Source organism: Cyanistes caeruleus, chromosome 9 (genome assembly GCF_971803275.1).
Source record: "Cyanistes caeruleus chromosome 9, bCyaCae1.hap1.1, whole genome shotgun sequence".
Lineage (NCBI taxonomy): Eukaryota > Metazoa > Chordata > Aves > Passeriformes > Paridae > Cyanistes > Cyanistes caeruleus.
Genome location: NC_141709.1, coordinates 6,663,082 through 6,691,030, shown reverse-complemented (window position 1 = coordinate 6,691,030; position 27,949 = coordinate 6,663,082). Strand labels below are relative to the sequence as shown.

General features: G+C 43.0%; 2 protein-coding genes and 1 long non-coding RNA gene across 9 annotated transcripts in view; 2 read left to right on the top strand and 1 right to left on the bottom strand.

Moving 5' to 3' along the window:
- TPR (translocated promoter region, nuclear basket protein) overlaps positions 1–2,115 on the top strand; it is a 34,648-nt gene extending 32,533 nt beyond the window's left edge. For all 6 annotated transcript variants that reach the window (XM_086842755.1, XM_086842754.1, XM_086842751.1 and 3 more), the window contains exons 50-51: positions 881–979; positions 1,896–2,115. In XM_086842755.1, the coding sequence (XP_086698881.1) occupies positions 881–979; positions 1,896–1,951 (155 nt within the window). In that variant the 3' untranslated portion in view covers positions 1,952–2,115. The remainder of the gene's footprint in view (positions 1–880; positions 980–1,895) is intronic.
- On the bottom strand, positions 716–21,171 carry PRG4 (proteoglycan 4). 2 transcript variants are annotated; one of them, XM_086842756.1, is made up of 12 exons: positions 20,703–21,171; positions 20,053–20,151; positions 17,684–17,806; positions 15,558–15,677; positions 12,170–12,265; positions 6,744–10,721; positions 5,698–5,787; positions 5,082–5,221; positions 4,256–4,412; positions 3,513–3,692; positions 3,227–3,352; positions 716–2,251 (listed from the first exon to the last, which is right to left on the bottom strand). In XM_086842756.1, exons 2-12 carry the CDS (start codon positions 20,147–20,149, stop codon positions 2,148–2,150), a joined length of 5,211 nt encoding a protein of 1,736 aa, XP_086698882.1. In that variant the 5' UTR covers positions 20,150–20,151; positions 20,703–21,171; the 3' UTR covers positions 716–2,147. The 2 variants fall into 2 exon arrangements, with proteins under 2 accessions (XP_086698882.1, XP_086698883.1); XM_086842757.1 differs by lacking the exon at positions 17,684–17,806.
- Positions 21,172–24,053: 2,882 nt separating this feature from the next.
- The window catches only part of LOC111932531 (uncharacterized), a 29,979-nt gene continuing 26,083 nt past the window's right edge, over positions 24,054–27,949 (top strand). Inside the window, exons 1-2 of the long non-coding RNA XR_015274077.1 lie at positions 24,054–24,139; positions 25,258–25,325. This is a non-coding gene — a long non-coding RNA (uncharacterized LOC111932531). The remainder of the gene's footprint in view (positions 24,140–25,257; positions 25,326–27,949) is intronic.

Sequence of the window (27,949 nt, the reverse complement as noted above, 5' to 3'; positions counted from 1 at the left end):
ATAATCACAGTAATAGTTTGTACCTTTACTTTAAGAGTGGGAATTCCTTTGTCCAGCATCATGGCTGGTAGCCAGGATACACAAAGATAAAACTCTTAGAATCACAGACTCATAAAATGGTTTGGAAAGAAGGGATCTTAAAGCCCATCCAGTTCCACCCCTGCCATGGGCAGGGACACCTTCCACTATCTCAGGTTGTTTGAGGCTTTGTCCTGCCTGACCTTGAACACTTCCAAGGATCCAGAGGCAGACACAGCTTCTCTGGACAAGGCCTCCCCACCATCACAAAGAAAAATTCTTTCCCAATATCCCATCTGACCCTGCCCTCTGACAGTGGGAAGCCATTCCCCCTTGTCCTGTCCTTACAGTCCATTGTCCCAAATCCCTTTCCAGCTCTCCTGGACCCCCTTTAGTCACTGGAAGGGGCTCTAAGGTCTCCCCAGATTCTCTTAGAGCAAGATCATATTTTGATGTTTATAATTCTTTGGTACATTGGCAAATCATTTTTCTTTGGACCACAGTAACTGGAGTAGGCCAAGTAAGAATAACATTTCAAGGAGCAAATGTTATTTATACTTTGGTGATTTATCCACTGGCATATTTGATGTCAGCTTAAAAAATATTTTTAATTAAATTATGAAACAACAGTAAGTTAATCTCTATTGAGTTATCAATTAACCTTCTTGTATTGATGGCAAAAGAAGTCCCAGACTTACTTGTTTCAAAGCTTTTATTTGTAATAGAGGAGAGGTCAATGAAATAAGGAGACACCTTCATCATTCTAAAGTAAAGAAAGCATAACACATACCAAAACATATAAAGATGAAGAGTGAGAACCTGGCAGGCACAGCCACCCTTTCTGTACTGCCTCTTCCCACAGACACGAGCAGCACTCAGCCCAAGTCCTTGCGCCGTGTCCGGCTGCAGCCCCCAACACTGAGGACAGGCGTGCGTGGCCGGCAGTTCAACAGGCAGAGGGGTAAGTGCTCCTGGCTGCTCCCAGCCAGGCTGCTGCAAACATGGCTCTAGCCCTTTCCTCCCTTGGGTACCACATCTAAAGCTTTACAGGCTGGCCTTGCTGGCAGACAGGGGGTGACACAGCAGCCCTGTCTTGAGTTTGGTGTGTGACCCTAAGAGCTCTAGTTTGGGTTTAGTGTGTTAGGCTGAGCAAACTTCCTTCTGCAGTGGCACCTGGCTCTTATCAGTAGAGAGAAAGTAAAGGGCACTAGATCTTATACTTCAAAGTTTTAAGGGTAGGTTTCAAAAGTCCTGTTAGGACAGCAGTTTAGAAACTTCTGGTTTTAGCATTAGAGGAATTTCCATTTGGTACATTAAGGGTTCCAGTTATATCAATGCGTACTCATTGGAAAAAAGCTTTATTGGAAGGATTACAGGTTTTTTTGTGCAGTAGAGTTAAACCATGACAAGAAATTATTTTTGCAACTTCTGTATTAAGAAAAAGCCTGAGATTTTATTCTGTTTTGTATTATTTTAACATTGTAGAAAACTCAATATTAGCGTTGAAGTATAGATTAGCTGGTATTTTAAGGGGAAAAAATAAGGAGGTGGGCCTAGGATAGATTTTCTTCCATCTGTCACCATTTTTTTAAATAATGAAAAGGAGGGACTACCTGATTTCAGATGTTGTAGGAGTCCTCTGCTCATTGGTTTATCTCAGGATCACAAGTCAGCCCCAGCCTTTTGCATGACACAGGTGACATGTACATGTGTCACCAGGCTTAGGGGGAAAGAGGGGAACTTGAACTGTATCAGAAAGGAACCACTCCCCTGCCCTGAAAATTCCTTAGGGAAGGATGAAATATCAGCTGTGCAGTGGTTGATTAAAAGGGTAAGAAGGGTTTATAATAATGCACTTGTTTTCTTTCCCTGCACAGGTGTAACTCATGCCATGGGAGGCAGAGGAGGCCTGAACAGAGGAAACATTAGTTAAATGAAATGTAAAGTACTTCCAGCTGTGTATACAAAATGCCAGTTTGCCTGTGATTGCTTAGTGTAATGAAGCCAGAGCTTGAAGCAGCATTTCATACTTAGAGTTGTGTGCACACATTTCAATGTCTTTTATTAATAAAATTAGAAAAAACATTGACATTCAAATGGCATCTTGTTTTAAACTCCCCTGCTGCGCATCACTTGCTGGGACAGTTGTACCAGTCTTTGGATACAGTTTTTCCTGTGAGAGCAGTAACAGGTCGTGCTATTCTTTTGCCAATATCCAAACTGTAGTACCGATCTGAAAGGAAGAGAGGTCAGGATTAAATTCCAGAAACAACATTTAATATATGGGAAGAATTCACAAATTCAAGCCTGCGTTTTAATGTCACTTAGGCCTCAATTACAGATTTTCCATTCCATGTGCATATAGGGAGCTGAGAGACTCCAACAGGAAATTTCTGTCCTCAGCTTTATTTTTCAGGTGTCCTTGGTTACACTAAGTTTTACAGCACTGCTAATAATTAAATCTGTTCCAGGAGCAGGGAAGAAAGTTCTTGTATTGTTAGAACACAGAAATAGTCACAAGAGTTTGGAAATCAAATAAACTACATCCACCACAATCCTGCACTCACTACAGAAGTGGGAAGTCCACGGCCCCTGAGTGTGAATGGGCCTGTGAGGCTGATTCCTCCAAGGTGAGGAACTGGATCTTCCTGACAGGGACTTTAATAGCCTGTATTTGGTTATGGCTTGTTCTTACAGTTTGTTGGTTTTTGCTTTTTTTTTTTAAATGCAGAAAATTCTGAGGAATGCTTATATGGGACCCTGGTTTGGGGAATGAATCTACCTAATCTAGGATCATAAATACTGTTTCTGAGCAAAGTCAAGTAGTTCATCTCCCTCCCTTTTGTGTTTTCTCAGAAACGTAGCTCCATAGAAGCTATTGAAAAATTTGCTGTGTAGCTATTTAAAGACTTCAGTCTATCATTAACATAACCCTTAATTTAAGTGCAAGGTTTGTCACTTTACAAGGCTGAATTCCCTGGCAATGACTGCCCCAGTTCGCTGCTTTGAACCTCTGTATTTCATTGCTGCACGTTGTCCTGTAATTACAGATTTCTAATACAAACATCTCCTGATTATGGGCAACATTTTAGTTCTCAGGATTTCCTAGTAGTGCTGAAAGTAGTACCACAAGTGGTAACAGGAGCTTCTTTCTTCCCCACCCCCATGTCTTTTGAGATCCATAGTGATATGCTTTAGCTTTACTTACTGTAAGAGAAGGCGTAGTAATCGTAGCCATCGGGCTTGTTCTGGTTGGGCACAGAGAGAGTTGAGTGGATAACTTTGGGGAGCCCTCTCCAGTATGTTGTCATTTGGATTTCCTTGCGCAGAGCTCCTGCAAGCAAAAAGAACCCTCTGTGAGGAGCTGCGGCACTGCTGCATCTGCCATAGGGCTGTTGTCACCTACAGCCATTAAAACCTTCCAAACACAGTGTTGTGTGAGAACCTACAGAGGTAAAAGCATCCATGTAAGAGAACCGTAATGCCCACATTACCAGAGGGGTGGGGGTTGATCCTGACAGTGCGGATGATGGTTGGCATTTGCACAGCACGCTGGAAGCGTCGCCGGATGACAAGTCTGGGAACAAAGGCTGGATATCTGATGGTGACACGAGCTCGTCTTTGACACTTCTTGGCTGGTTCTTGTCTGTACACGTACTGCTGCATGTTCCCATCTAAAACACATTTGTTTTGTTAGGTCAAAAAAAAATAAACCCCTCCCTCTCCCCCAAAAACACACCCAAACACCCGCTTGATCAGGTATGAAAATGTCATTACATTCATATTGCACACAGGAAATCAATAACAAATAACATTCTTGTGGTGGCAGTACACCGTTCATGTAAGATAAGGAAATTTCTTTAAAATAGAAAATCAGAAATAGAGATGGAAATTTCTACACATAAGAACTAGGAAGAATAAAGCCTTTCCTTCTCTAATTAACTTGAGACTAAAATAGCTTTACCACCAGATGAAACTTATTTCAGTGTTTAGCCACTACAGTGCTGGATTCCTGGATTCCCACCCTTACAGGTCTGGTTTAAAATGCACTAAAAGACCTCCAAGTACTAATACAAATTTTTTAAAGCTTCAGGCTATTTTTGAGGACCTGGAACATGGGCATCATTTGTGTTTGAAAGAAATAGGTCTTGGGTCAAGAGAAATGGTGTTTTACTCCTGACTAAGGTAATTCAAGCACTTTTTGATGTTCCCTGAACTTCAGGAATATAAGACATACCTCTTTTGATAAAATAAACAGATTCTGGTCTGTTGTTGTATCTTGCCACAGGGAGGGTTGCTACTATTCTCCCACTTAACCCTGCAAATCCAGTTGCAAGAGGTTTGGGATAGCCTTTATCCATAACACCATTAGTGAAGCGCCAGTACAGGGGACCCTGAGCATTTAAGGAAAAGAAAATGAGTTTTAGAGGAGGTTAATTCCTGGTTATTGAACTTCAGAAAAAAAACCGTGAAGAATAATCCATAAATAAGCACTAGCGCTTTGATTACCACATTGTAAATCTGACTGGAATCACTCCTACATCCATCGCAAATTGGATAAATCTACTACAGCTTCATTAAGTACCTCCTGCAGCCTTTTAACCTTTGGATAGGGATAGAGTATCTTAGAAGCTAATTTTTAAGAGGGGTTACTGAACAAAGAGATGTTTTTATAAATCTTTTAAATTTTCATAGATATAATAAGCAGCTTGAATTCTAGGACTGAGTGATTTACTGGGAAATAACTATATAACAGCTTTAATGAGGTGTGGGCATTTCATTAGTATTTTATTTCAGGTTGCGAAACATACTAGGAATAAGTTCAGGCAATTTTTTTTACACAATATCCAATCTAAACCTCCCCTGGTGCAACCTGAGGCCCTTTCCTCTCATCTTGTCCCTTTTCCCTGGGAGCAGAGCCCAACTCCCCTCAACTGCCTTATACTGTCAGGGAGCTGTGGAGAGTCATAAGGTCCCCCCTAAGCCTCCTTTCCTCCAGAATGAGCCTCCCCAGCTGCTCCTCATCAGCCTCGCCCCATCCTGCCGGCCGGGGCCGCTCTCACCTTGATGAAGAAGGTTTTCCCATCGCAGTTACACCTGGAAAAGACAGAGTCGATGGGCGAGGGGATGCCCCAGCCGTCGCTGATCCGGCGGGGGTTGGTGGTCGGTGGGGTCCGGCCGTTCAGCAGCCAATAATAGTGACCTGGGGGGGCGACAGGCGTGAGGGGTGCTGGGGACAGCACGACCTGCCCCGGGAACAGTGCGGGGACACCACCGTCCTGCCCCGGGGGCGGTGCGGGGACGCCACCGTCCTGCCCCGGGGACGGTGCGGGGACGCCACCGTCCTGCCCCGGGGACGGTGAGGGGACGCCACCGTCCTGCCCCGGGGGCGTGGCTGAGCCGGCCCCGTGAGGGGTGTGCCGGGGCGGGCTCTGGGCTCGGGAGAGTTTCCTGAGGGGCACCTTGGCGAGTGAGGGAGGAAAAAGAGGAGGAAGAGCGACGGGGCAGGTCAAGGAGGAGGTGAAGTTAAAGCATTGGGTCCGGGAAAGGTGAAGGAGGAGATCTGGCGCTTGCGGGAGAAGGAGGAGGGCTGGGACCAGGGCCGGAGCCAGAGCCGGATAGGTGAAGGAGGAATGGGGCCATGCCCGGGCAGGTGGAGGATCTTCGGAGCACTCTCACCTCGGAAGACGGCCAGGGTGCCATTGGGCAGGGCCACCATGCCGTCTGCTGGCTTGCCGCTGCACAGGTCCTTCTCCTCGTTCTTCCTCTCTGCAAAACACAGACAGCTGGGTTTGTTTAAGACTCAACAAGAACGGCCTTAGCTTTCCCTCTCGGCCCCGCCTGTGGGCTAGGGATTGAGGAGCTGAACGCGTCCTCGTCGGGGTGCCCGACTGTGGCCCCAGCAGTGCCGAGTGACCAGGTGTGGGCGTCTTTGCTTATTGCCACCTAAGTACCTGTAATTCAGGAAAACACCTACAAACACCTCGTATGTTACATCCCTCATGGACTTACTGCATGCTCAGGGATTTTATTGTTCCTTTAACTGCTTTAGCGTTTTCTCTTCCCTCTTGTTATTTCTTTAAAAGGAAAAAGGAAAAGCATTTATGCTTTCTTTCAGTTATATATATATGCAGTTAAATATAAAGGAAAGATGAATCTCTTTTAGACTGAAATTCAAATATTTTGCATCTAAACCCCTAATTTTTCCCACCAAAATATATTTCAATATAGGATTGAAAAATTTCCCAAGAACCTGCTATGTCTGATTAAAATACAGAGAGGGCATGAAAAAGGCTGCGGCAAAAAGCACCAATGCAAGAGACTTCTTGTCTCTTTTATATGACATTTTTAGTAGGTGGCTACAAAACACCAGATTAGGTACCATGAGGGAGGATGGATGTGCAGCCTGACTTCTAGCAATTTTTTCATGGGATTTAGAAATTTGTCATCTATTTTCCTTGACTTTTTGTCTGTTTGCATCTTCTACAATAGCAAATAGGAGGAGGAGAAACTTAGAGCAAACAATTTTCAGTAGGACCAATTATTTTACTGAAACCAATTAATTTAGTTCATGTTCTAAACTGCCTGAAGGATTTAACTCCACAGCTGAGAACTGAGGTTCCAGTATTCAGGACACTGGCAGCTGTGGTGCTGTGGCTGCCTATAGGACACTGCCATGTTCCCTTGAGTTACTGATGCTTTCATACTTACTGGAATGCACTTACCTTGTGTTTCTCCAGGGAACATTGGCAGGTCCCCAACTTGTATTAAAGGTTTGTTTATCTCGGGCTCTTCTTTCACTGGCAGAGTTTCAGGTTCAGTTGGATGAGCCTCTTCTCTGGCATCAGTGACTTCCTGGAAATGTATTGTTGGCTTGGATGTCCCATTGGACACAAGATACATTTCTTCTATTGTGTCCTTTTTATCTCTTGTTGTAGTTTCTTTGGTAACTGTAGTTACCTCTTCTTTGTCAATACCAGGAGCCTTTTCAGTGACATCTTCCATTTCTTTTTCAGGTGTCCCCATTTCTTTGATGTTTGTTACCTCTTTTTTACCAGTTGTTGTCATCTCCACAATAACACAAGTAGCACCTGGGCTGTCTTTATGTGCTGCTGGCCCAGCCTGCTCAGTGTCTGTAGCTGTCTCTTTTTCATTTGGTGTTGCAGCCTCACTGGGTTGAGGAGTTGAATATTCTTTAATGGTTGTTACCAGCACACTGGGACTGGAAAAGGGAGCTGTGGCTGCTGTTGTTGCAGTCTTGGTGTCTATAGAAGTTGTTTCTGATTCAGCTGCTGCAGTGACAGGTTGCTTGGCCATAGGAGATGTGTCTGGAATGTCATCCATACCTTTAGGAGAATCTGGTTTAGCTGTTGTCACCATAGCTACTGTAACTGTGTCTTTCCCAGTTGCAGCTGTAAAAATGTCTTTAAGCAGAGTAGTTCTGTCTTTCTTTGGTGTTGTCATCTCCTTGTTCTCCACTGTGGCATCTGTAAGTATTGTGCCTGCCTCAGGTGTGGGGGAGTCCTTCCCAGCTGTTGTGGCTGCAGCATTGTCTGGAGAAGCTGTGGCTTTACTGGCAGTGGTATAGGCATCAAGTGCTGCAGGGCTGGTCGGAGAGTCAGAATCTTCTTCTTTAAAGGTGGTAGGAGAGTCTGGCTTGGTTGTAGTTTTTTCTGTGGTTGTTTCTTTGGATTTGGGGGTAGTTGGAGAGTTTGCCTTGGTTGTTGGCTCCTCTGGGGTAGTCCCCTCTGGTTTGGGGGTTGTTGGCTCCTCTGGGGTTGTTTCTTCAGGTTTTGGGGTGGTGGGAGAGTCTGCCTTGGTTGAAGGCTTTTCTGGAGTTGTCTCCTCAGGTTTGGGGGTTGTTGGCTCTTCTGGGGTTGACTCTTTAGGGTTAGTGGTGGTGGGAGAGTCTGCTAAAGTCGCTGGCTCTTCAGGAGTTGTCTCCTCTGGTGTGGGGATGATCAGCTCCTTGGATGATGTCTCTTCGGGTTTAGGGGTTGTTGGCTCCTCTGGGGCTGTCTCCTCTTGTTTAGGGGTTGTGGTCTCCTCAGGTGTGGGAGTCGTTGGCTGCTCTGGGGTTGTCTTCTCTGGTATAGGGGTGGTTGGCTCCTCTGAGGTTGTCTCTTCTGGTTTAGGGGTTATTGGCTCCTCTGGGGTTGTCTCCTCAGGTATAGAGGTGGTTGGCTCCTCTGGAGTTGTCTTGTCTGGTGTGGGAGTTGTGGGCTCCTCTGGGGTTATCTCCTCTGGTGGAGGGGTGGTCGGCTCCTCTGATGTTGTCTCTTCTGGTTTAGGGGTTGTGGGCTCCTCTGGGGTTGTTTCCTCTGGTGTAGGGGTTGTAGGCTGCTCTGGAGTTGTCTCCTCTGGTGTGGGGGTGGTCAGCTCCTTTGGGGTTGTCTCCTCTGGTGGAGGGGTTGTCTCCTCTGGAGTTGTCTCCTCTGGTAGTGGGGTGGTTGGCTCCTCTGGGGTTGTCTCTTCTGGTGTGGGGGTGGTGGGCTCCTCTGGGGTTGTCTCCTCTGGTTTGGGGGTGGTTGGCTCCTCTGGAGTTGTCTCCTCTGGTAGTGGGGTGGTTGGCTCCTCTGGGGTTGTCTCTTCTGGTGTGGGGGTGGTGGGCTCCTCTGGGGTTGTCTCCTCTGGTTTGGGGGTGGTTGGCTCCTCTGGGGTTGTCTCCTCTGGTGGAGGGGTTGTCTCCTCTGGTGGAGGGGTTGTCTCCTCTGGAGTTGTTTCCTCTGGTGGTGGGGTTGTCTCCTCTGGGGTTGTTTCCTCTGGTGGAGGGGTTGTCTCCTCTGGTAGAGGGGTGGTCGGCTCCTCTGGAGTTGTCTCCTCTGGTGGAGGGGTTGTCTCCTCTGGTGTGGGGGTGGTCGGCTCCTCTGGGGTTGTCTCCTCTGGTAGTGGGGTGGTTGGCTCCTCTGGGGTTGTCTCCTCTGGTGTGGGGGTTGTCTCCTCTGGAGTTGTTTCCTCTGGTGGTGGGGTTGTCTCCTCTGGGCTTGTCTCCTCTGGTGGAGGGGTAGTGTCCTCTGGTGTGGGGGTGGTCAGCTCCTCTGGGGTTGTCTCCTCTGGTGGAGGGGTTGTCTCCTCTGGTGGAGGGGTTGTCTCCTCTGGTGGAGGGGTTGTCTCCTCTGGTGTGGGGGTTGTCTCCTCTGGTGGAGGGGTTGTCTCCTCTGGTGGAGGGGTGGTCAACTCCTCTGGGGTTGTCTCCTCTGGTGGAGGGGTTGTCTCCTCTGGTGGAGGGGTTGTCTCCTCTGGTGGAGGGGTGGTCGGCTCCTCTGGAGTTGTCTCCTCTGGTGGAGGGGTTGTCTCCTCTGGTGGAGTGGTTTCTTCTGGTGGTGGGGTAGTGTCCTCAGGTGTGGGGGTGGTCGGCTCCTCTGGGGTTGTCTCCTCTGGTGGTGGGGTTGTCTCCTCTGGTGTAGGGGTGGTTGGCTCCTCTGGGGTTGTCTCCTCTGGTGGAGGGGTTGTCTCCTCTGGTGGAGGGGTTGTCTCCTCTGGTGGAGGGGTTGTCTCCTCTGGTGGAGGGGTGGTCGGCTCCTCTGGACTTGTCTCCTCTGGTGGAGGGGTTGTCTCCTCTGGTGTGGGGGTGGTTGGCTCCTCTGGGGTTGTTTCCTCTGGTGGAGGGGTTGTCTCCTCTGGTGTGGGGGTGGTTGGCTCCTCTGGGGTTGTTTCCTCTGGTGGAGGGGTTGTCTCCTCTGGTGTGGGGGTGGTTGGCTCCTCTGGAGTTGTTTCCTCTGGTGGAGGGGTTGTCTCCTCTGGTGGAGGGGTGGTCGGCTCCTCTGGGGTTGTTTCCTCTGGTGGAGGGGTTGTCTCCTCTGGTGGTGGGGTGGTCGGCTCCTCTGGGGTTGTCTCCTCTGGTGTGGGAGGGGTTGTCTCCTCTGGAGTTGTTTCCTCTGGTGGAGGGGTTGTCTCCTCTGGTGGAGGGGTGGTCGGCTCCTCTGGGGTTGTTTCCTCTGGTGGAGGGGTTGTCTCCTCTGGAGTTGTCTCCTCTGGTGGAGGGGTTGTCTCCTCTGGTGGAGGGGTTGTCTCCTCTGGAGTTGTTTCCTCTGGTGGTGGGGTTGTCTCCTCTGGGGTTGTCTCCTCTGGTGGAGGGGTTGTCTCCTCTGGTGGAGGGGTTGTCTCCTCTGGAGTTGTTTCCTCTGGTGGTGGGGTTGTCTCCTCTGGTGGAGGGGTTGTCTCCTCTGGTGGAGGGGTTGTCTCCTCTGGTGGAGGGGTTGTCTCCTCTGGTGGAGGGGTTGTCTCCTCTGGTGGAGGGGTGGTCTCCTCTGGAGTTGTTTCCTCTGGTGGAGGGGTTGTTTCCTCTGGTGTGGGGGTGGTCGGCTCCTCTGGGCTTGTCTCCTCTGGTGTGGGAGGGGTTGTCTCCTCTGGGGTTGTTTCCTCTGGTGGAGGGGTTGTCTCCTCTGGTGTGGGGGTGGTGGGAGGCTCAGAGTCAGTTGCTGGTACCTCGGTGGCGTCAAGGGTTGGATCCTGTGTTGGGAGGTCTGTGGGGTCCACTTCAGTCAGTGGTTCCTCTGTGGCATCAGGGGTCACATCTTCTGCCACTTCTGGAGTGGGAGGTTCAGCTTCAGTCGCTGGTTCCTCTGTGGCCTCAGGGGTTGGATCCTCCAGCTCTGGGGTTTGGGGAGTGTCGTCTGTGGTAGTTGATGCCTCCGTGGCTTCAAGGGTTGTCTCTGCAGGTTCTGTAGTTGGAGCAGGAGTGGTCAGTTGGATTTCAGGATCTAGAAGACAAATAGAAATTCGGTTCAGCCATTGGAATTGTTTTGCAGGTAGGCATTGCCTATAAGTGTATTATCAGCTATAGGTGCTTCCTTTGGAATAGGAAGACCTTTTTTAAATGGCCAAACTAGCCCGGACCATGTGAAAGGAACCAGGGAGTCCCTTTTGTCCACATGGAACTTTGAAGCAGCTCAGCTCAGTTTTAGGTGATCCCTTTTGGCCAACTTGGTGCTTTCCCGGGTTCAGGGTTTAGTTTAATGCTTGTAGGTGAGGCTGTCTGGGGTTTCCAGCTGCTTTCATGGAAAGGAAGCCACTTAATGAAATAGTCCTTCCAACAAAACACTTCCCTTCTCAGTCTATTATTTTGATTTATTCCACTGCCCTTCATTATAACTTAGCCTGCACCAACAACCTGGAGTTGGAGGAGAGAGGTAGGGAAGCAGGAAGAAAATAATTCCTGAACACAGAGCCCTGACTCCATCTCCTGCTGTATCTTTATTCCTTGGATTATTTTCCTCATTGTGATGCATGGATTTCAGGCTCTCTTTACTTGTATTTATAGTTACATTTATTTGAGTAAAATTGTTGATATTCAGCAAAAAGAACAGTAAATGCTTCTGCATTTCAATGTCTCCCTAAGTATTCTCTCTCTGAGATTTTGGAGTTTAGTTCTGCTTTCACAAATGTTATGTGTTTAGTATGAGCAAAGTATTGCAGAATAGGTTTCACTCCCATCCCCTGTGTCTGAAATACCATAAGTCAGCTGGGATCCTATTAATGGTAATTTGAATTTCCTTAATTTTCTTTCATTTAATACACAATATTGTTCTTGGGGTTTGGGTTGGTTTTGTTGGGTATTTTTTTGTAATAGAAAATTGGAACAGCAGAAAATAAGTACTCCAAATCTAAAAAAAAACTGGGGGGAGGATTAAAATATTGACAGACTTCTAGTGTCTTTTTAATTGTTTCAAGTTCAAACTGGTCTCCTGAGTTATCACTTCAAATGCTGGAACACAGTACCAGAGAACAAATATTTTCCAGTCAGAATAAATAAACCATGTGTTCTCTGAAGCAGTATAAGGCCTGGCTTGATTAAAGCTAGAGGAGCCTGCTAGGACTTTTTCCTGTGCTGCCAGTTCACCACTGTCCCACCCTTCCTGTTCCAGCCACAGATGCTGTCCAAGACTGCCTGACTGTACCCTGTTTTTGGAGGATGTGTGAGAAAATCCAATAGAGACACGGGACACATCACCATTCTGCACTCTGTGCTGAGTGAACTCTCCAAAGTCCTCAGGGCTTGGTGAGGTAATCAGTTTATAAACCAAGTGCTTCCAAGCTTGGTAACTGTCTGGTAATGTCTAGGATCAGCTTTCTATTTCCAGAGCAGGGATATGGTCTTTAATGTTCCTTCAGGTAACACCCATCCTGGTGCATCCATATACTTGCCTACCTTCCACAGCTTCTTCTGGTGACTCTTCCTCATCTGTGGAGGACCTTTTAGATTTGTTTTCTGGAGGAGTCTCTGGGGTTGGTTTTTCTGTGTGTGCTGAAAGAGAGAAGTGCTTCCATTAACAGGTCATTTTATCTTTATAGGTGTTAACTGTATAAGAGTGATTACAAAATTTCAGTCACCATCTTCCATTTAAAACTAAGTTTCTTTTTATCTATAGGATTTTTTATACAATTATTTGTGTGGAAAAGAGCAAAAATACCCTTTGGATCCTGAAGTGTTTCATCACAGATGGGAGCAATATTTTTCCCAGAAGTTTGAGGTGAGGCATTATTAGCTAATGGCAATTTTGAGGGGGGAAAAGAGATGAATTCTGAGTGGAGCGCTACATTCTGAAATTTTGTCGTATTTTATTTCACTACAGATGGCTTTTCACTACTTGACTTTCACTACAGATAACTAACTAGTGGAAATAGGAGAGCTGTCATATTAGCCAAAAATTTGTTTTGATAATCCCCTTGCAGTTCTTCAGATGTGATAATTCCACACAAGTGATTGTTTTGGAGAGACATTTTAAAATAAATGGTTTCCTTGAAGGAGACAGGTGCTACAAAGCAGGCATGGACCAAGGAAACAACATGGGTATTAAGCTAACTTCTTGTAGGCTGAGTTTTAGGAGAAATAGGAGGTTGTGTTCACATTTTAGAGCTCCGAAGAGTGAAAGGAATTTCAGTTACATCCAGTAAGAGCCAGATAGTATTTTGTAATTTATTACTGATCAAATTGTACAATTGGAAATGAGCTACTAGCATAGCCTTGTAGAAGGAGCTTGTTAGTTGTGAAGGAAATGTGATGGAGCTCAGGGAACTGTCCAGATAATTTTGATTTAGCCATAGGAGCTGGTAACTGGCAGAGGTGTGTGCAGTCAGCTTTTTACAAAAGGGAGTTTTGTCTCCAAGGGATGATCATGGTGTCAAAAGATTTATTTTCACAGCAAGCTAGTGCTCAAAGCAGGGAAGGTTGGGTATTGCACTATTTCCTGAAACCTTTATCGAGGAAGAGAGAGAAATTGTTGTTGTTGAAGATGAATGACTCCTTTGAAAGCCAGTTGTTGGGGAGGGGAATGTTTTGGCTATGTGTATTCAGGGAATAAAGAGCTTCTGGAGGACAGGAAAGATAACAGTGAAGTCTGGATATACATTGTATGCTTGGCTTTACTGTACAGAAAAAAAATGTTCAGAGGATGCTGAAACAGCAAATTTATTCCAAGAGGTTTAACAGATTTCTCACATAGTATAAATAATAAAATATATTCACACATAGTATAAAGAGTAAAATAATGAGTATAGTTGTTTGGGAGTTTTCTGCTGGATTTTTTGACAAAAATTGATAGCTAAGTTTAGTTCAATACAGAAGAAACTCTTTAAGACTAGGAACGGTTGATTAATTCTTCATTATATTTTAACTGAAGAAGTGAAATGGTTTAACAGTGTTTTGTGAGTGTTTGAGTGTGATAAACTCAGCAGAAAGAGGGAAATACTAAGCAGCCTCAAAAGCAGCAAATTCACCTCAATATGCTTCCAAGACACTTCTCTAGACATTCAGTCAAAAATGCTGAATACAGACTCTGTTTCAGTCTAAATTACTGTGCAATTGTGTGGCAAAGCCAAGCCACTATCCCAGCTCTTGGGGACCACTTGGATGAAGAGAACAAAATGATAATTGTGACTTATGTTGTATGTTAATGCTGCAGGCTTTGGGAATTGGCTGCCTTGGAGGTGGACTGCTCTGTGCATGCAGCAACCCCTTGCCAAGCCACATTTGTCAAGTGTGTTGGCAGAAATCAATTTAGGTCTGTAGGTACCAGAAAGTTTAAGGACATGATGAGATTATTGTTGTTTTTTAGAGTTCATTTGCTGGTGTCCTTAAAGCTACATGAGGGCGGGACTGCACCTCCAGATCTGTGCCTTTGTGCTCAGCTGAAACCCCAGCAGGCTCTGCAGAAAACGACAGAACAAAATAAGTGACTGCAGGTCAGTTTGATTCCTTCTTGGACTGAATGCCAGCCTAAAGGTAAAATGTGTGTTTTCTTAAATTTTTCTTGCTACAATGTGAACATGTAACACCAGTTCCTCCCTTCTGCCTCACAGGATGGGTTTCTGTGTTAGGCTTCTCTTCCCACACTGGATTTGAGATGGGGAGAATCTAGGATGTGCATCTCTAATATGCAGCCAGTGACTGTGGTGACCCCAAGCAAGTGAACTGGAGGTCCAGGTACTGCTATCCCAAGGCATGGAGTAGCCATTACCCAATTTCAGATGGGTGGGGATTTTAAGGGAGTTGAACCTTCCATAAATTTGAACCTTCCACCTTGTTTTTATAAGATGAACTCAGCTTTTTACTGCAATTCATTTATTCATCTGGCTAGTGGAAAAGGCCCTGGGGGTGCTGGTGACAGTGGCTGAATGTGAGGTAGGTGGACCAGGAGCCAATGACCCTGGGCTGTCCCAGCCCTGATGTGGCCACAGGCCCAGGGCAGTGGCTGTCCCCTGTGCTGGCACAGCTGAGGAACCTCAAGTGCTGTGCCCAGTTCCAGGCCTTCATGACCAGACAGACCTTGAGGGGCTGGAGCGGGTCCAGGGAAGGGAACAGAGCTGGGGAAGGGTCTGGAGCCCCAGGAGCAGCTGAGGGAGCTGGGAAAGGGGCTCAGCCTGGAGAAAAGGAGGCTCAGGGGGGACCTTCTGGTTCTGCACTACTCCCTGACAGGAGGGGACAGCTGGCGGGGGGTGAGGCTCTGCTCCCAGGAACATGGGATAGGACAAGAAGGACAATGACCCCTAGGAGCACCAAGGGAGGTTTAGGTTACCAGGCTGCCCAGGGCAGGGGTGGAGTCCCCATCCCAGATGGGATTTAGAATATGTGTGTATGTGGCACTTGGGGACATGTTTTAGTGGTGGCCTTGGCAGTGCTGGGGGAATGGTTGGATACAATGATCTCAAAAGACCTTTTCCAAACAAAACTTTTCTGATTCCTCACCTTCCCTCATTTAATTTTATGATTGATGTACAGATCTTGTCCTTACATGTGGTATTCTGAGTAATGACTGATAGTTAGAGCGTGGCTAGTGCCAAAAGAGCCTAATGTAAAATACAACTTTACCCTTAGAATTCAAGTCTTGGTGGTGGCTTCCAGGATATCTACCTGTATGCTTCCATAAAGCGTTCACACTTGAGAAGTTGGCCGATTTGTTAGTGAAATTATGTTTTGTTATTTTTGTTGTTTTCCTTTGTCCAGTTTTTACCAAAGCCCACACAGTTTTGTTTATAGTAAAGCAAAGCACCTCTGTTTAAATATGTCTTAGAAAAACAGTGATGGAGAAATGTCTTACCCTCTTTACAATGCTTGGCGTAGTCTGGGCAGCATTTGCCATATCGCTCGCAGTCAGCATCGCAGTCACACTCCCTTCCCCTCTCGAAGGATTCAAAGCAGCGTCCCTCGCAGGAGATGGCTGCAGAGGCAGAGCAGTACAGTCAGGCTTTGGGCCAGCTCATGTGGAACGCTGGGACCTCTCTACAGTGAAGTCGTTTACTTGAGCTGGTGCCAAGGGCAGCTCCGCAAAAAGCAGGCATTTATGCTGGTCTGATACAGGATTTGTCTGTAACTGGGGTTTGGATCAGGCAGTACTGCCAGAACAGCACTGCCTTGGATGTGAATCAAGACCATTAGATTGGCAGTGCAATAAAACATGACCACCGCGTTCACTTTAGCCAGGTCCCACCGTAGGAGGCTTATGCTTCCTCAACCGCAGAGCGGTGATCTCAAGAGTGATATTTAAATTCTGGGCTGGGTTTGTAGGAAAGTGTTCACCAGGGTATCCCTTTGCAACAAGAATGATGTGTCTGCCAAAGCATTTCTGAAAAATAATTGACCTAATTGGGTCACAACCAAATGTACCTGGTGTGTCCAGGTAAAGTGGTGCTGTCTAGTAAAGTTCTTAAATTATTAGTACCAAAGGACTGTATACCATGTTTTGACATGATTAATAACCACATGATTTTAATATTTCATGTTTGGTTAACTTATGAAACATCACTGACCAAACTGCTATTTAATTTCAAATAATGACCATATTGTGTTAGAAGGAGTGTGCACAGCTATTACAGATTTCAGAAAAAGCTTTCTCTATGTACATCTCTATTGAAGTCATTGTCTCTGTGGCACAGAAGGCATACAATCATGTTTTACAGTTAAATCACTGACTAGAAAAATTAGGATTACAGTATAGGCAGATTCTGAACATCTTTGGTTTAGTGTAGGTGTGGAATCAGTTTTGGTGCCAGCAGATCCATCCCATGTGCACAGGTGAGAATTATTTTTATTATCTTAGGGAAATTTTTATTCATAAATAATGTCTGCCATTTCTGCCATTTAGTCAGTGTTGATTCCACAACAACTGGACAACAGTTCTTAGCCAGACTGCCTGCATCCTTTCAGGATGGCACCTACTGTGCTTGCCTGGACTCACTGATTAGAGCAGAACAGAGAAGACTTCCTCTAGCCATAAACTTTTAGTTAAATGTTGTGTAGAAGCCAGAATACGTTTAGAATCTGACCCACAATGAATAAATAGCCTACATAATTAAAATGCCTCACTCTGCATCTTCAGCTGTGAAGTGCTGATGTCCCTCCACAAAGCAAAATGAGGATGGGGAAGACTGAAGGGCAAGTGTCCCAGTGTTTGCTTCAAGGCAGCAGAACTGGAATTTTAGGGAATGCTAGGTCTGCATTTTGAGCAACACTCAGTGGTGCTGGTTCTGAGAAATATTTGTTACTCCTCTAACCCTACTGGAACCACAGTGTAGTGTAACAAACCATTGTAATCCAAATCACTGACATTTCTGACACTGGTGATTCCCAAGAAAATGCTTTTAATGCTTAGTGAAGCAGTTTGAAAAACCTATGTTTATTTACATTGTATAGTTTTGCCTATAACTAAAGCATAAATACTCATCCAACCACCTTTTCCAGCAGACTCTGGACATGGTTCTGATCCAGAGTCAATTTTTGCCCATGGAAGGACACCCTGGCTTTGGATTAGACCTCATAGTATCCACACTTCTTAAATTTGAGTTGGAGTATGTCAGAATTTCTTTCTGCAAAACCCTGAATTGGCTTTTACTGCTTCTTTTCTTTGTATAAGAGACAGACACATACAGTACAAATTCACTAAGGAGTAGAAAACAAACAATAAACTGTTTTTTCCCATCTTGCCTGGTTCTGCTTTTGTAGAAAGCAAAATTCTTTGCTTGGCAAAATAACCTGTGGATACGCAATTTTCTTTGGATTGCAAGAGGTTATCCTGAGTATTTGAGGGGATCAACAATACGAGTATGAGAGGGAACAACGACACAGCAAACCAACAGACATTTAAGCATTCAGAGAGGAGACACTGGTGTGGTAGGGAGCTGGGACGGGAATTTTGAGGAGAGGAACTGGCTGTGTTTGGGAACTTACCCACTGTGCAGACTTTCCTGAAGTCAGGGCAGCACTCCATGTAGTGGTGACAGTTAAAATCACACTGGCAGTCATGCTCTCTAGAATACCCTGCCCCACATCTCCCTGTACAGCTCGATTCATCTAAAATCACACAACACTGGCGTAAGCGTTGCCACATCACAACTGTCCTTAAGGAAATGCTGAATGGAAAAGGAGTAAAGTTTCTCTCTTTTCCTAAATAATGTGGTTTCTTTACTCAGTACTGCAGAAGCTGAGGGCCTGTTGTGACCCCCCCCTCAAAGGTGTGGGGAGCAGAGGTTTGCTCTCAGCCAGCCTGAAGACCAGCAGCAGCACATGTTCAGGTTAGAGAGGTCTACCACTGAGCTAACTTAACCTGTTCCTTCTGAAAAGTAAGGAATCCTAGAGGATTGCTTCTGTAGTATGACCACTGGCATCCAAACTAGCCCCTTAGACAATGTATCAGCTTTGCTGGCTAATTCTCCAATTTGATTCACTCTCTGTATGGTAATAGGTGTGCATCTGCACACCCATACCTGACAGACCCCCTAGGTGTCTGGTTTTTACTATTGGTAATGCTATTCCTAATAACTCATCTAATCAGGTTACTTGCAAACTGGAAAGCACTGTCATAATAAACACAGGTCCCTGAAGCCATTTTTATTGGGAGTTTCAAAATCTGTCTATTCTCTACACTATATTTTTTCCCCCTGATGTTGGGGAAGAAATTGGTATCAGCTCTAAGGTTAAGAACAGTTGGCATCTAGCCCTGCTACCCCTATGAAGTATAGTTTGTCAATTAGAAGATTACTTACTAGCAGACTAACAGAAAAGCTTATCATACAATGGCTTTACTGGCAGATTTCTGGGAAATGTTTTATAATAGGAAATAGTGCAGATAACAGGTGGTAAAGCAAGACATCAGGAGGTGTCTTGCTTTATCCCGTGATCATTCCAGCTTGGCAGTGCCTTGCTACGTTCTGCTGCCAAATTAGAGATTCACACTGCAGCCCTCCCCTTTCTCTGTGAAATCCTTGCTAACACAACCAGCTAACAGCTTCTTCTGGAAATGAAACATGCAGGACCACAAGTGAAGCGTCCCTAAATACAAACAAAGAAGCTGAACAATCAGCAAGCTCAAACAGATAATCAGCTGAAACATTGAGGAATGACAAGGAAATAACATGTAACACAACACCAAAGACAATTTCTAACAGTGCACACTCCACGTGTGTGAGTCTGAAGGAAGAGCATGGGATAACAAATATTATATCTATTGGATATAATGTGATTTTCAGCCTGTACTTTTAATGCTCGTTACCACTTTGTTACAAATAGAGAAGTAGAACCAAGGAATAACTGGAGACATTAATGGACTTGAGGTACTGGGCTATTAATAAAACAGTTCAAAAGATGGACATCTTTTTTTATGGCTATATGCCAAATATATTGAACCCTTCTTCCTTTATGTAAAGAAAATAAGTCCAGTAGTTATACAGTTAATATATAGTAGTCCAATACTTATACCTCTTCATTTGTTTCTTTTAAGTTTATGACTTATAAGTTACGGAGTTACTCGTAAGGAAAATGCCTGAATGGTCCTGGGTGCTGCTGGCAAAAGTCTTGATTTTTGCTGAAAGTGGTGGGAAGGCATCAGTTATCAAGGGGTCAGCATAAGGTCATATCTGGCATGGGGTGTGCCCTGAGGAGCTGTTCAGATACATGACATTGTCCCTTCTGCTATCAAGTAGTAATAAATCATTTTCTACCAGCAAGTAATACCCAGTGTTATTCCCCTGAAAATCTGGGAGCTACCAGTGAACTGCAACAGCACAGAATTTGCCAAGTAGAATGTTCTGCTTCACCATGACAGTGTTACTTTAGTTAGGAATCAGTTACAGAGCTTGGAATATCATTAGACAAATAATTCTGCAAATTTGCCTCAGTGGTGTGATAATGGTACATTTAATGGGAAAGCACCTAGCAAGGTAGAGACATTCATTTCTCTGAACTTATTGAAATATTTCTAGCCAACCTTCATGGATATTCTCATTTTAGATCAAACTACAAATCACTAGGGCTAAATACATCAGTATAGGGGCAAGAGGCTCTGTAGACTGTCTACAGAGAAAGTAATAAGTTCATACACATTCTGCATTACATTTATATTTTTATATTATTCCTAAAAAAAAGACCATGCTACACTAAAATTTCTTTATGAAAATATTCAGTAACGATAAAACAGGAATCATATTTTCTGTCTTAATAAAGTTCTAGAACTTAGTATTTTATGAAGATGCATTTGAAATATTCATGTGTATCAGACACATTCCTAGACACCCTCCCTTCAGCTTTGTGTGTTACAGTACCTTGAGAAGACACTTCTGGAATCAATGACAGTGAAAGGACCACCAGGGATAAGCAAAATATGTTCCATATGATCATAACTTTCAGGTACGACATCATTCCTAAAAATAAGTAATCTCACATCACTATCTGCAATTCACTTAATTCATAATTTTAAAAATGCAGTACATATCTTTATATATAAGACCAGTTTGATAAAAACATAAAATAAATAATAAAACTTTTCAAGGAAAAATTGCTAATTTATAATTACTCCATAAATTCCCTCTTGATCATTAGTCAATTAGCTATTAAATTCTGTAGTAAGACTATAGAAATTCATTATCAACAAATAATAGAAATAAATTGTTGCAGAATTGTTACATGAAGACTACAGTCACAGTTGTCTTCTAACATGGGTACACTTCAGCACAACAATATTTAAAGTTATAATACTGATAAATGAAAATCTATAATAAAACCAAATATTGACAGAATATGAGTTATTCAGCAACATAATTTTATAAATCATAAGCTAACATTGAAATATGTAAAATGGAAAAAATAGGCTAAAAGTAAATCTTCCTTCAAAAGGAAAACTTTGGGTTTTCTGTCCCAGTTCCTTGTTTGCTATTGAAGAAGAGTTCTGGCTAGAGACAGGTGTAGCACTTACCTAGCAGAGAGTGTGTCTGCTCCCAGAGCTGTTGCAAAGTCCTTTTATATTGCTTTGGAACTGTGCTGGGGTCAGGTAATTAGGCAGCTTGCTAAACACACCATCAATGACAGCTCATGACAGCAAACTTTCCACAGGGCTTGGAAGAGGGCCTGGATGACTAGAGTAACACAACATCTGGAAAATACTCCCATTAAGAAAAACGATTACAGAAAAAACTAAATAGGGACTTACTAGTCAAAACACATTTTGATTAGTGAGAGAAATGAACAAATTGTCCTCAATGCATCTGGAAGGCATTAGAGTATTGCAGAGCAATAGAAAATCATTACAGGCAAATGCTGAGTGTATTTTCTTTCCTGTCAAATGACTCTTAGGTGACAGTAGCCTGAAATTATGCTGTTTTATCTGCTACTGATGGTGTATCTTCTCCAAAAAGCTGTAAGAGCTAATTCATACAGACATAAGTAATTTACCACTTGCACTGAGTATTTTGTACTTTTCCCCTGAACTAAATGGAAACATTGCCAAGGCATTGGCTAGCAATCAAAGAGTTGAGTCAAATCTCAAAGTTTTTGAACATACGATATGTAAGACATCAAAAATGAATGAAAGAGCCGTTAATTGTTTTAATGGTCTTTGTGTTCATTGGTTCCAGATTCAGGATAGTGGAAATGGTCATTCGTAACTCTCAGAGCTAAAGAAGGTTTTAACTGTAACTTTTATAGACGTGACTCTTGGCGTTAGGGGGGGATTTTTTATTCAGAAATTATCCTAAAAGCCAGGGAACTTTAATACTTCTCCTTTATGGTATTACTTGAGTCCCAAAGTAGTTCTGTTAACACAAAATAATAAATCTGGTATAGTACACATTGATCCCAGTTGAGGAAAGGACTTCAAATAAAAAGGAGACTCTTTAAGGAAAATAATGCAGAATAGGAGTGGGTTTAAACATTTTAAACATGAAGTTTTCCTCACTTGGTTCACTGACTGTACAGCTTTAGTATTTTTATGTTAGAATTTCTAATTTCTGTATTATCACAATAGAGAGATTTTCATTCAGTCTTTCTGCATTGTGTGCAGATGGAATAAGTGTTTTACTTGAATTAAATGGTGTAACTATTACTCTACTTTGTGGAAAAGGGGAGAATGTGTTTTTATGGAGTTTATACAAGGACATACAAAAAGAAAGGTATATTACATGTCTTATAATAAGAGTTTCAGGGCTGTCTTTAGTGGACTATAGGCTTGATAAAGAAACCCTGGCTTGGGTAGAATGGTGCCTGTCTATGATTACTTGAAGCCTGGGGAAGAAGTACTTGTAAGAGTAACCAGAAAGGATCAACATGATGAGAAGTTTCCTAGAAAAGTACTGAAACCTTTCTAACTTAATTAATTTATAATTTCATCAAGTAAAACATTTAAGACTAAATTAATGGGTATATCCTTACTTTGAGATCCATGATATGGAGGAGATTTGTTGTCTTTTCCATCAATTCACAGCTGGTGCAGCTGTGAGTCCTAGTTAATACTGCCTGGCTACCTGAGGTGAATATGTGTATGTGTGTGTGTGTGTGTATGACTCAATAAAAAGAAACAGAAGACCAAAATTATTATCATTTTCATGTTAACATGCCAGGGTTCAACTGAGTCATACAATTAAGTATATACACACTAGAAATATGAGTAGTCGTGACTGGCTGCTACATTGTGTTATGGATGTTCCTTTTGGTAGGATTCTATTGTTTCATTTCTCTTCTGAATTGAAGTTTTGGATTGTTACAGATCACATGGGGTTGCAAAGTTTGAGTGAAAAGAATGTCGTAAGTGGATCAAAAGGCTGTGAGGAGCACTTAAGACAGTAGTGTCTCTGTGGCATGGCATCCATTGAGATGGGTGGTCAGACAACACTCAGGTGGGGGCTGACCAGCTTTTGCTGGTCTTCCCTTTGTTTTTAGGCATGGATTTTGAAATCCTGCTTTAAATTATTTTTATGGATTCTTATAGGTGGCAAGAAAAGCACTCAGGGCACATATGATGGGCAGAGTGTGCTCCTGCTGCTGTGCCCAGGTTGGAATGCAGGGAAAAGGGCCTGGAGAGGATCAGGGGAGAGAGAGCTCCATCCCAAACACAGATAAAACATAGGGAAAGTACAAAATGTTCCATTTCCTTCTTTTGATTTCAGCTGCCTTTAAGGAAACAAGATTCATTACATTCCTGATGAGTAAATAAGGATACATGGCTTCACCAGCATTTTGTCTTAAAGTAGCACATGTGACCTAATAATGTGGTTAGTCACTCCTATCAAAAAGAGAGAACCTTATTTTTTATCTGATTTTTATTCCTTTACTTAGATATCAACTGGCCAGTCATTTAATTTGGCAAGGCTTTCAGGCAACGTAAACCCTTCATCAGACCTTGGCATGTGTATCTGAAATCCTATCTGTACTTCCAACTTCCCTAGTAGATTGCATTTAAAAAAAAAAGAAGAGGTAAAAAAAAGAAAAAGAAAAGCCTTTCCTTCCAAACCCTGCTTTGCCTGTGTACTGAGATTATCCCAATTACAGCACAATTTCTGTTATTTTTATTTCTGAATGAACAGGTTCCCTACACTGATGCCTGTGACCCAGCAATGTCTTTTCAGGCCTTGGGTTTTCCACAACCTCATCAGTCAGTCACATTTATGACAGTGGTTTGGGCATGTGATCATATTCACTGGGATCACATGAAAAATATAAATCAGTGAAATCCCAGACTACAGTTGTTAGAATGATCTGGGCCTGCTCTGACAGAGCCTTACTGCTTTTTCAGTTCCATCATTGATCCCCTTTGTAAACCCATCAGGATCCTCAAAATATCCTGTGATTTTCAGATGAACACTAAGTTACCTTGGGTGTTCTTGATGCCTTAAGTTTTAGCTTTCATGTATTTCCTAGGTGTGTAGTTTTGAACTTCATATTAAGTGTTAGTGAGCTCTCTCCAGAGTAGGTAGACAAAACAACTTATTTTCTAGCTTGATACCAAGGGCAGTTGTTACAAATTTCAGGCCCAAAAGCATAAACAATGGTGGACTGAAGAGGGAAAACAAGAAGGATGGGACTTCATAACCTGAAGCAGTGATTGGACAATTAACACTGATACACAGATGGACCAAAACTTATAAAAATGTGAAACCTCGTGACCAGTCATTCATTTTGTGATCATTTTTAGGTTCATCTTGGGTGTAGCTCTGGCCAGGGTCTTGTACTGCCCAAGGTGTATCCTTTAAGACCTTTCAATAAATACCTACTTTATTCTTAACTCTGTCTAGACTTGGTTCTAGGTCAGCCTTCTCAAGGCATCACTCTGACTCCCTGTAAAGACTCAAGAAGAGCTGCTGGGGAATCCCAGCAGAAGTGATACACACAAACTGAGCTGAGCAAAAGGAAAGGGAAAAGGTACTTGGAGTAATGTTGGCCTGTTAAATATTCACTGATTGGTGAACCCTTATTTCTCGTAAAAGGAATCACAGAAGGAATGTAATTGCAAGTTAAATGAGAATGCTGGAGGTCTCACTAAAGTTACTAAGAAAAATTATCAAGAATCACAGAAAAATTTTGGTCTTGCAGGAAGGACTTTCAGGGCTGGGGTATTGTGGGGGGAAAGGAAGGCAATGGTGTAGAGGAGATAGAAGCCTTCATGTGGTAAGGTCATGGGATTACAGTTCCAGGACAACTGATCAAAGGTGCTTCTTTGTCTTGCCTTCCAGTCTGTCACTTTCTTTTGTGCACAACTGACTACTTTTCATTGGCATTTCATCTAAGTAAAAAAAAAAATTAAAAAAATAGTTAATTTGAAAGAACAGCTCTGGCTTTCAAGATAAAGGACAAAGGACCCTAGCTTTTCCATAGTACTGCAATGAATTCTGCTGCACCAAGGCTCAAAATGCTCACATACACCATCCTGATGCAAATATAGATTTATTGTATTTCCAATTCTGAAAAACGTGAGAAAATATTTTAAAAGTAAGAAGTGAAGAGGAAAATATGACTTAGATATTACATTTGTTCTCACAAAAATCTCAAGTAAGCCCATAATGATAGGTGGAAGAAGGATAGAATCTGCAGGTTTGTGTTATTTTTATAGTACTACCAATATCAGTAGCAGAAATATTTTTATTCCAGAAAAGCCTTTAAACTCAGTATAGGTGTAGACATTATGGAACATCTTGAAGAGCACAAAAAGGAAAAGCAGATTTGCTGGCTGATTACATCTATGGATGTAATGGACTTCTCTGGAGCCTTGGCCATAAGAACATCATTTTATAGCTGTCATAATATTTCTCAGTGGGTCCTCACAAGTTTCCCTAAAATAATTGTAAAGGTTTTTATCCCAAAGCTAGAGCATGGGTTTATTTGAGCTAAACTGGAATCTCATTTTATGTGTAATCGGTGCTCTGATTCATACAACAGGACAGACTTCATGGCAGAAAATTACTGAGAAAAATCTTTTGGGGAATGTCTGTCATAACAGGACCTCATTAAATAAAAAATATTTAACTTCTTTTTCCCTACAGGAGTTATTCTTCTTTGAACCTGGGCCTAGTGAAACGGTTATAGATTTGAATACAGATTGCTAATAAAAGTGAGTACTGTTTCATAAAAAATATCTCATAAAATGAAATATATTTCATATTGTTTGTTTTTTTTTTTTTATTCATATAGTGTATTGACTAATTCTACTGAATCATATCTGTGAGAAAACAAGATATCTAACTGTAGGAAGAAAAAAACTCAAGCACCATTTGATTAACATGAGGAATGGCCCAGGATAAGAAGAATGAAGAAAATTAACATGAGAAAGGAAAAATCTCGGAGAGCAAGAAGTTATATATGTTGTCTGTAACGTAAGAAATTATGTTTAGCAGTTAAACCAGAATTCTCAGTTCAACAGTAGGACCTGAATTAGCAGTGGCTCCTGGAAATCTTGGGAATGAAAGATGCAGACAATTCTTTCAGTTTAGGTATGCCATTACCCCTTCAGGACAGATACTAGAGACTCCCAGAAACAGTCACCATTTTTCATATGGCTGATAAATAACACCTTCAGTTTGGCAAAGAACAGTGAAAAGGTGTCAGATGGGGTTTTTCTAACTTGGTATGAAGTAATTTTCATGTAACATGAAGAATTATCTTAGACATCACACTCAAGCTACTATAAATAAATCTTTTAACAGATTTTCAAGCTTTCACTTCTTATGTACTTATGCAAAAGTAATCTGTTTGAATGTGTATATGCAAAGGGGGAAATCTTCCTTGATCAGCATAATTTTAGAAGTGTGATGAGTGGATTTTAATGTAAACAGCTCTGAGATGTGTTTTTTTGGCTTTTTTTTTTTTTTTCGGGACTTTTCTGCTGTTCCTTGACTTCAGAGTGAGAACTGAATAGTAACTTCTTATGTACATTCAACAGGGAGCTCTCAAAAGTCAAATAAGCTCCTGTACCTTTCCTGGGACTATTGAATACTCTGTATTAATGGTAGTGGAGAAAGCTTTGGTTAAAGCTGCCAGAAGCTTGTGGAACCTGCTTTCTTTCTTACTGGAAACATTGTTTTACAGGAATCTGAATTATTTTTGTGAAATGTTCAGTACTTCTGTCTATTCAGATTCTGTTGTTTAAAAGACACCTACAGTGAACAAGGGTTGCCTGGGTGATTGGCAGAGTGAATTGTCTCAGCACTTCAAATCCCCTTTTCTTTGGCAGAGGTAAAGGTATTTAAAACACAAGAAAATGTTCATTTCCCTTTCATTTTCAGTGACCTTTGAAATTGTTGTATTCTCTTTTAAATGCTTTCAACATGAACTCTGCCTCTAAAAGATTAGTTTTCTCAGACCTCTTGCAAGAGTTGCACAAGCACAGCATGATTGCAGCAGCTCCAAGCAGGGCACTGAGGCTCCGCAGTTCTGAGTTTGTACTTCAAATATAACAGGAATTTTCTGTCTACACATGAAATGATGGCAAATATGTAAATTGTTCAGCAAGGCTGTGTTATATCAGAAGTTGTACAGTGCTGATCTGAAGCAGGAGTGATCTGCTGCAAAGGCAAAATTCTTGACCTTAACTGATGAGAGAGAATAAAATTTAAAAAAACCCAAGCTGTAGTTGTTTTCCAGATATCTTTCTGATCTATCAGGAAATTTCTAGGCATTGGCTTCTGTTTGCCTATAATTAAATCTGGGGTTAGATGTATTAGGTTTTAGAAATCTAAAACTGAAAGCCCATGTAATTACCTGTTTCTCAAGGGCACCAGCATGGTGGTAGGAGTTCCCTTCTAGCAGGGAGTGCCTTACCTCTCCCAAATAGTTCTTCTTCACAGCATTGACTGCCAGCAGTCACAGCTATTGGGGCTGGGGGTGTGAACTAGTCCCCATGTCCTTCCTGAGGGGTGACTGTGCTGGAGACTTAGGTCAAGGTCAAACTTTAGAAATATGAGCCTCTGTGGATTTTAAAATCCCAAGGAGTTAAAAGAGCAGCTTTTCTGTTTAAATGATTCATCCACCTTCTAGACTTCAAATTAAATTTATGTTTTGAATTAGATTCTAAATCAGTGATTCAACTTTGTGGTGTCCAGTTTCAGGGAGGTGCCTGGCACAGCCCTGCTGCTCTCATTTACTGTAGGGATTGATTGATATACTGATATTACTAAGCATTTATTTGGGCTCACAGTCAGGGCTTCTGGTGTTGGAGTTCTGGCACTGAAGGTTAAAAGAAGGGCTGAGGGCTAACAGAGGTCTTACCTTCTGCATTATCATAGGAATTATCTCCACAGTAAAACTCAGTTTAGGGTCTTGTCCTGGTTTAGGGCAAATCTGGGAAAAACCTCTGAATTGGGTCCCGCCAGAAAGCAAATTCACGTGGCCCCTCCCCCAACTTTTTCACAGAGAAAAGTGGAAAAAACTGTTTATTTAACAGAAATTGAATAACATTAAACAATAAAACCTCTTGCTGTTCGAGGAGATGGCAAATCTAGAAAAGTCCTTGTCATGGGGTGTAGCTGGGCTCGCTCAGTCTCAGTCCCTCTGGTGCTGGAAAGTGCCGAGGCCCAGGCCCCGGTGGGCCACAGGCGTGAGCTCCCGGGGTTTGGCTGGGGTTTCAGTCCACAGCAGGTTTGAACAGATCCAAGAAAAAGGATAAAAACAGTCTGGGGAACTTCTCTGCCTCAGCTAGCTGAAAACTAACAAAAAGCAAAGTAGAGCTCTGTCCCACTG

Bases quoted from the DNA above. Each gene is read 5' to 3' on its own strand.
- PRG4 (XM_086842756.1), bottom strand. From the start codon at position 20,149: ATGATGTCGTACCTGAAAGTTATGATCATATGGAACATATTTTGCTTA. The intron at 10,722-12,169 runs GTAGGCAAGTAT...TTTGTCTTCTAG, and splicing joins ACCAGAAGAAGCTGTGGAAG to ATCCTGAAATCCAACTGACC. The intron at 3,353-3,512 runs GTAATGTGGGCA...TTTTGCTTGCAG, and splicing joins GATCAACCCCCACCCCTCTG to GAGCTCTGCGCAAGGAAATC.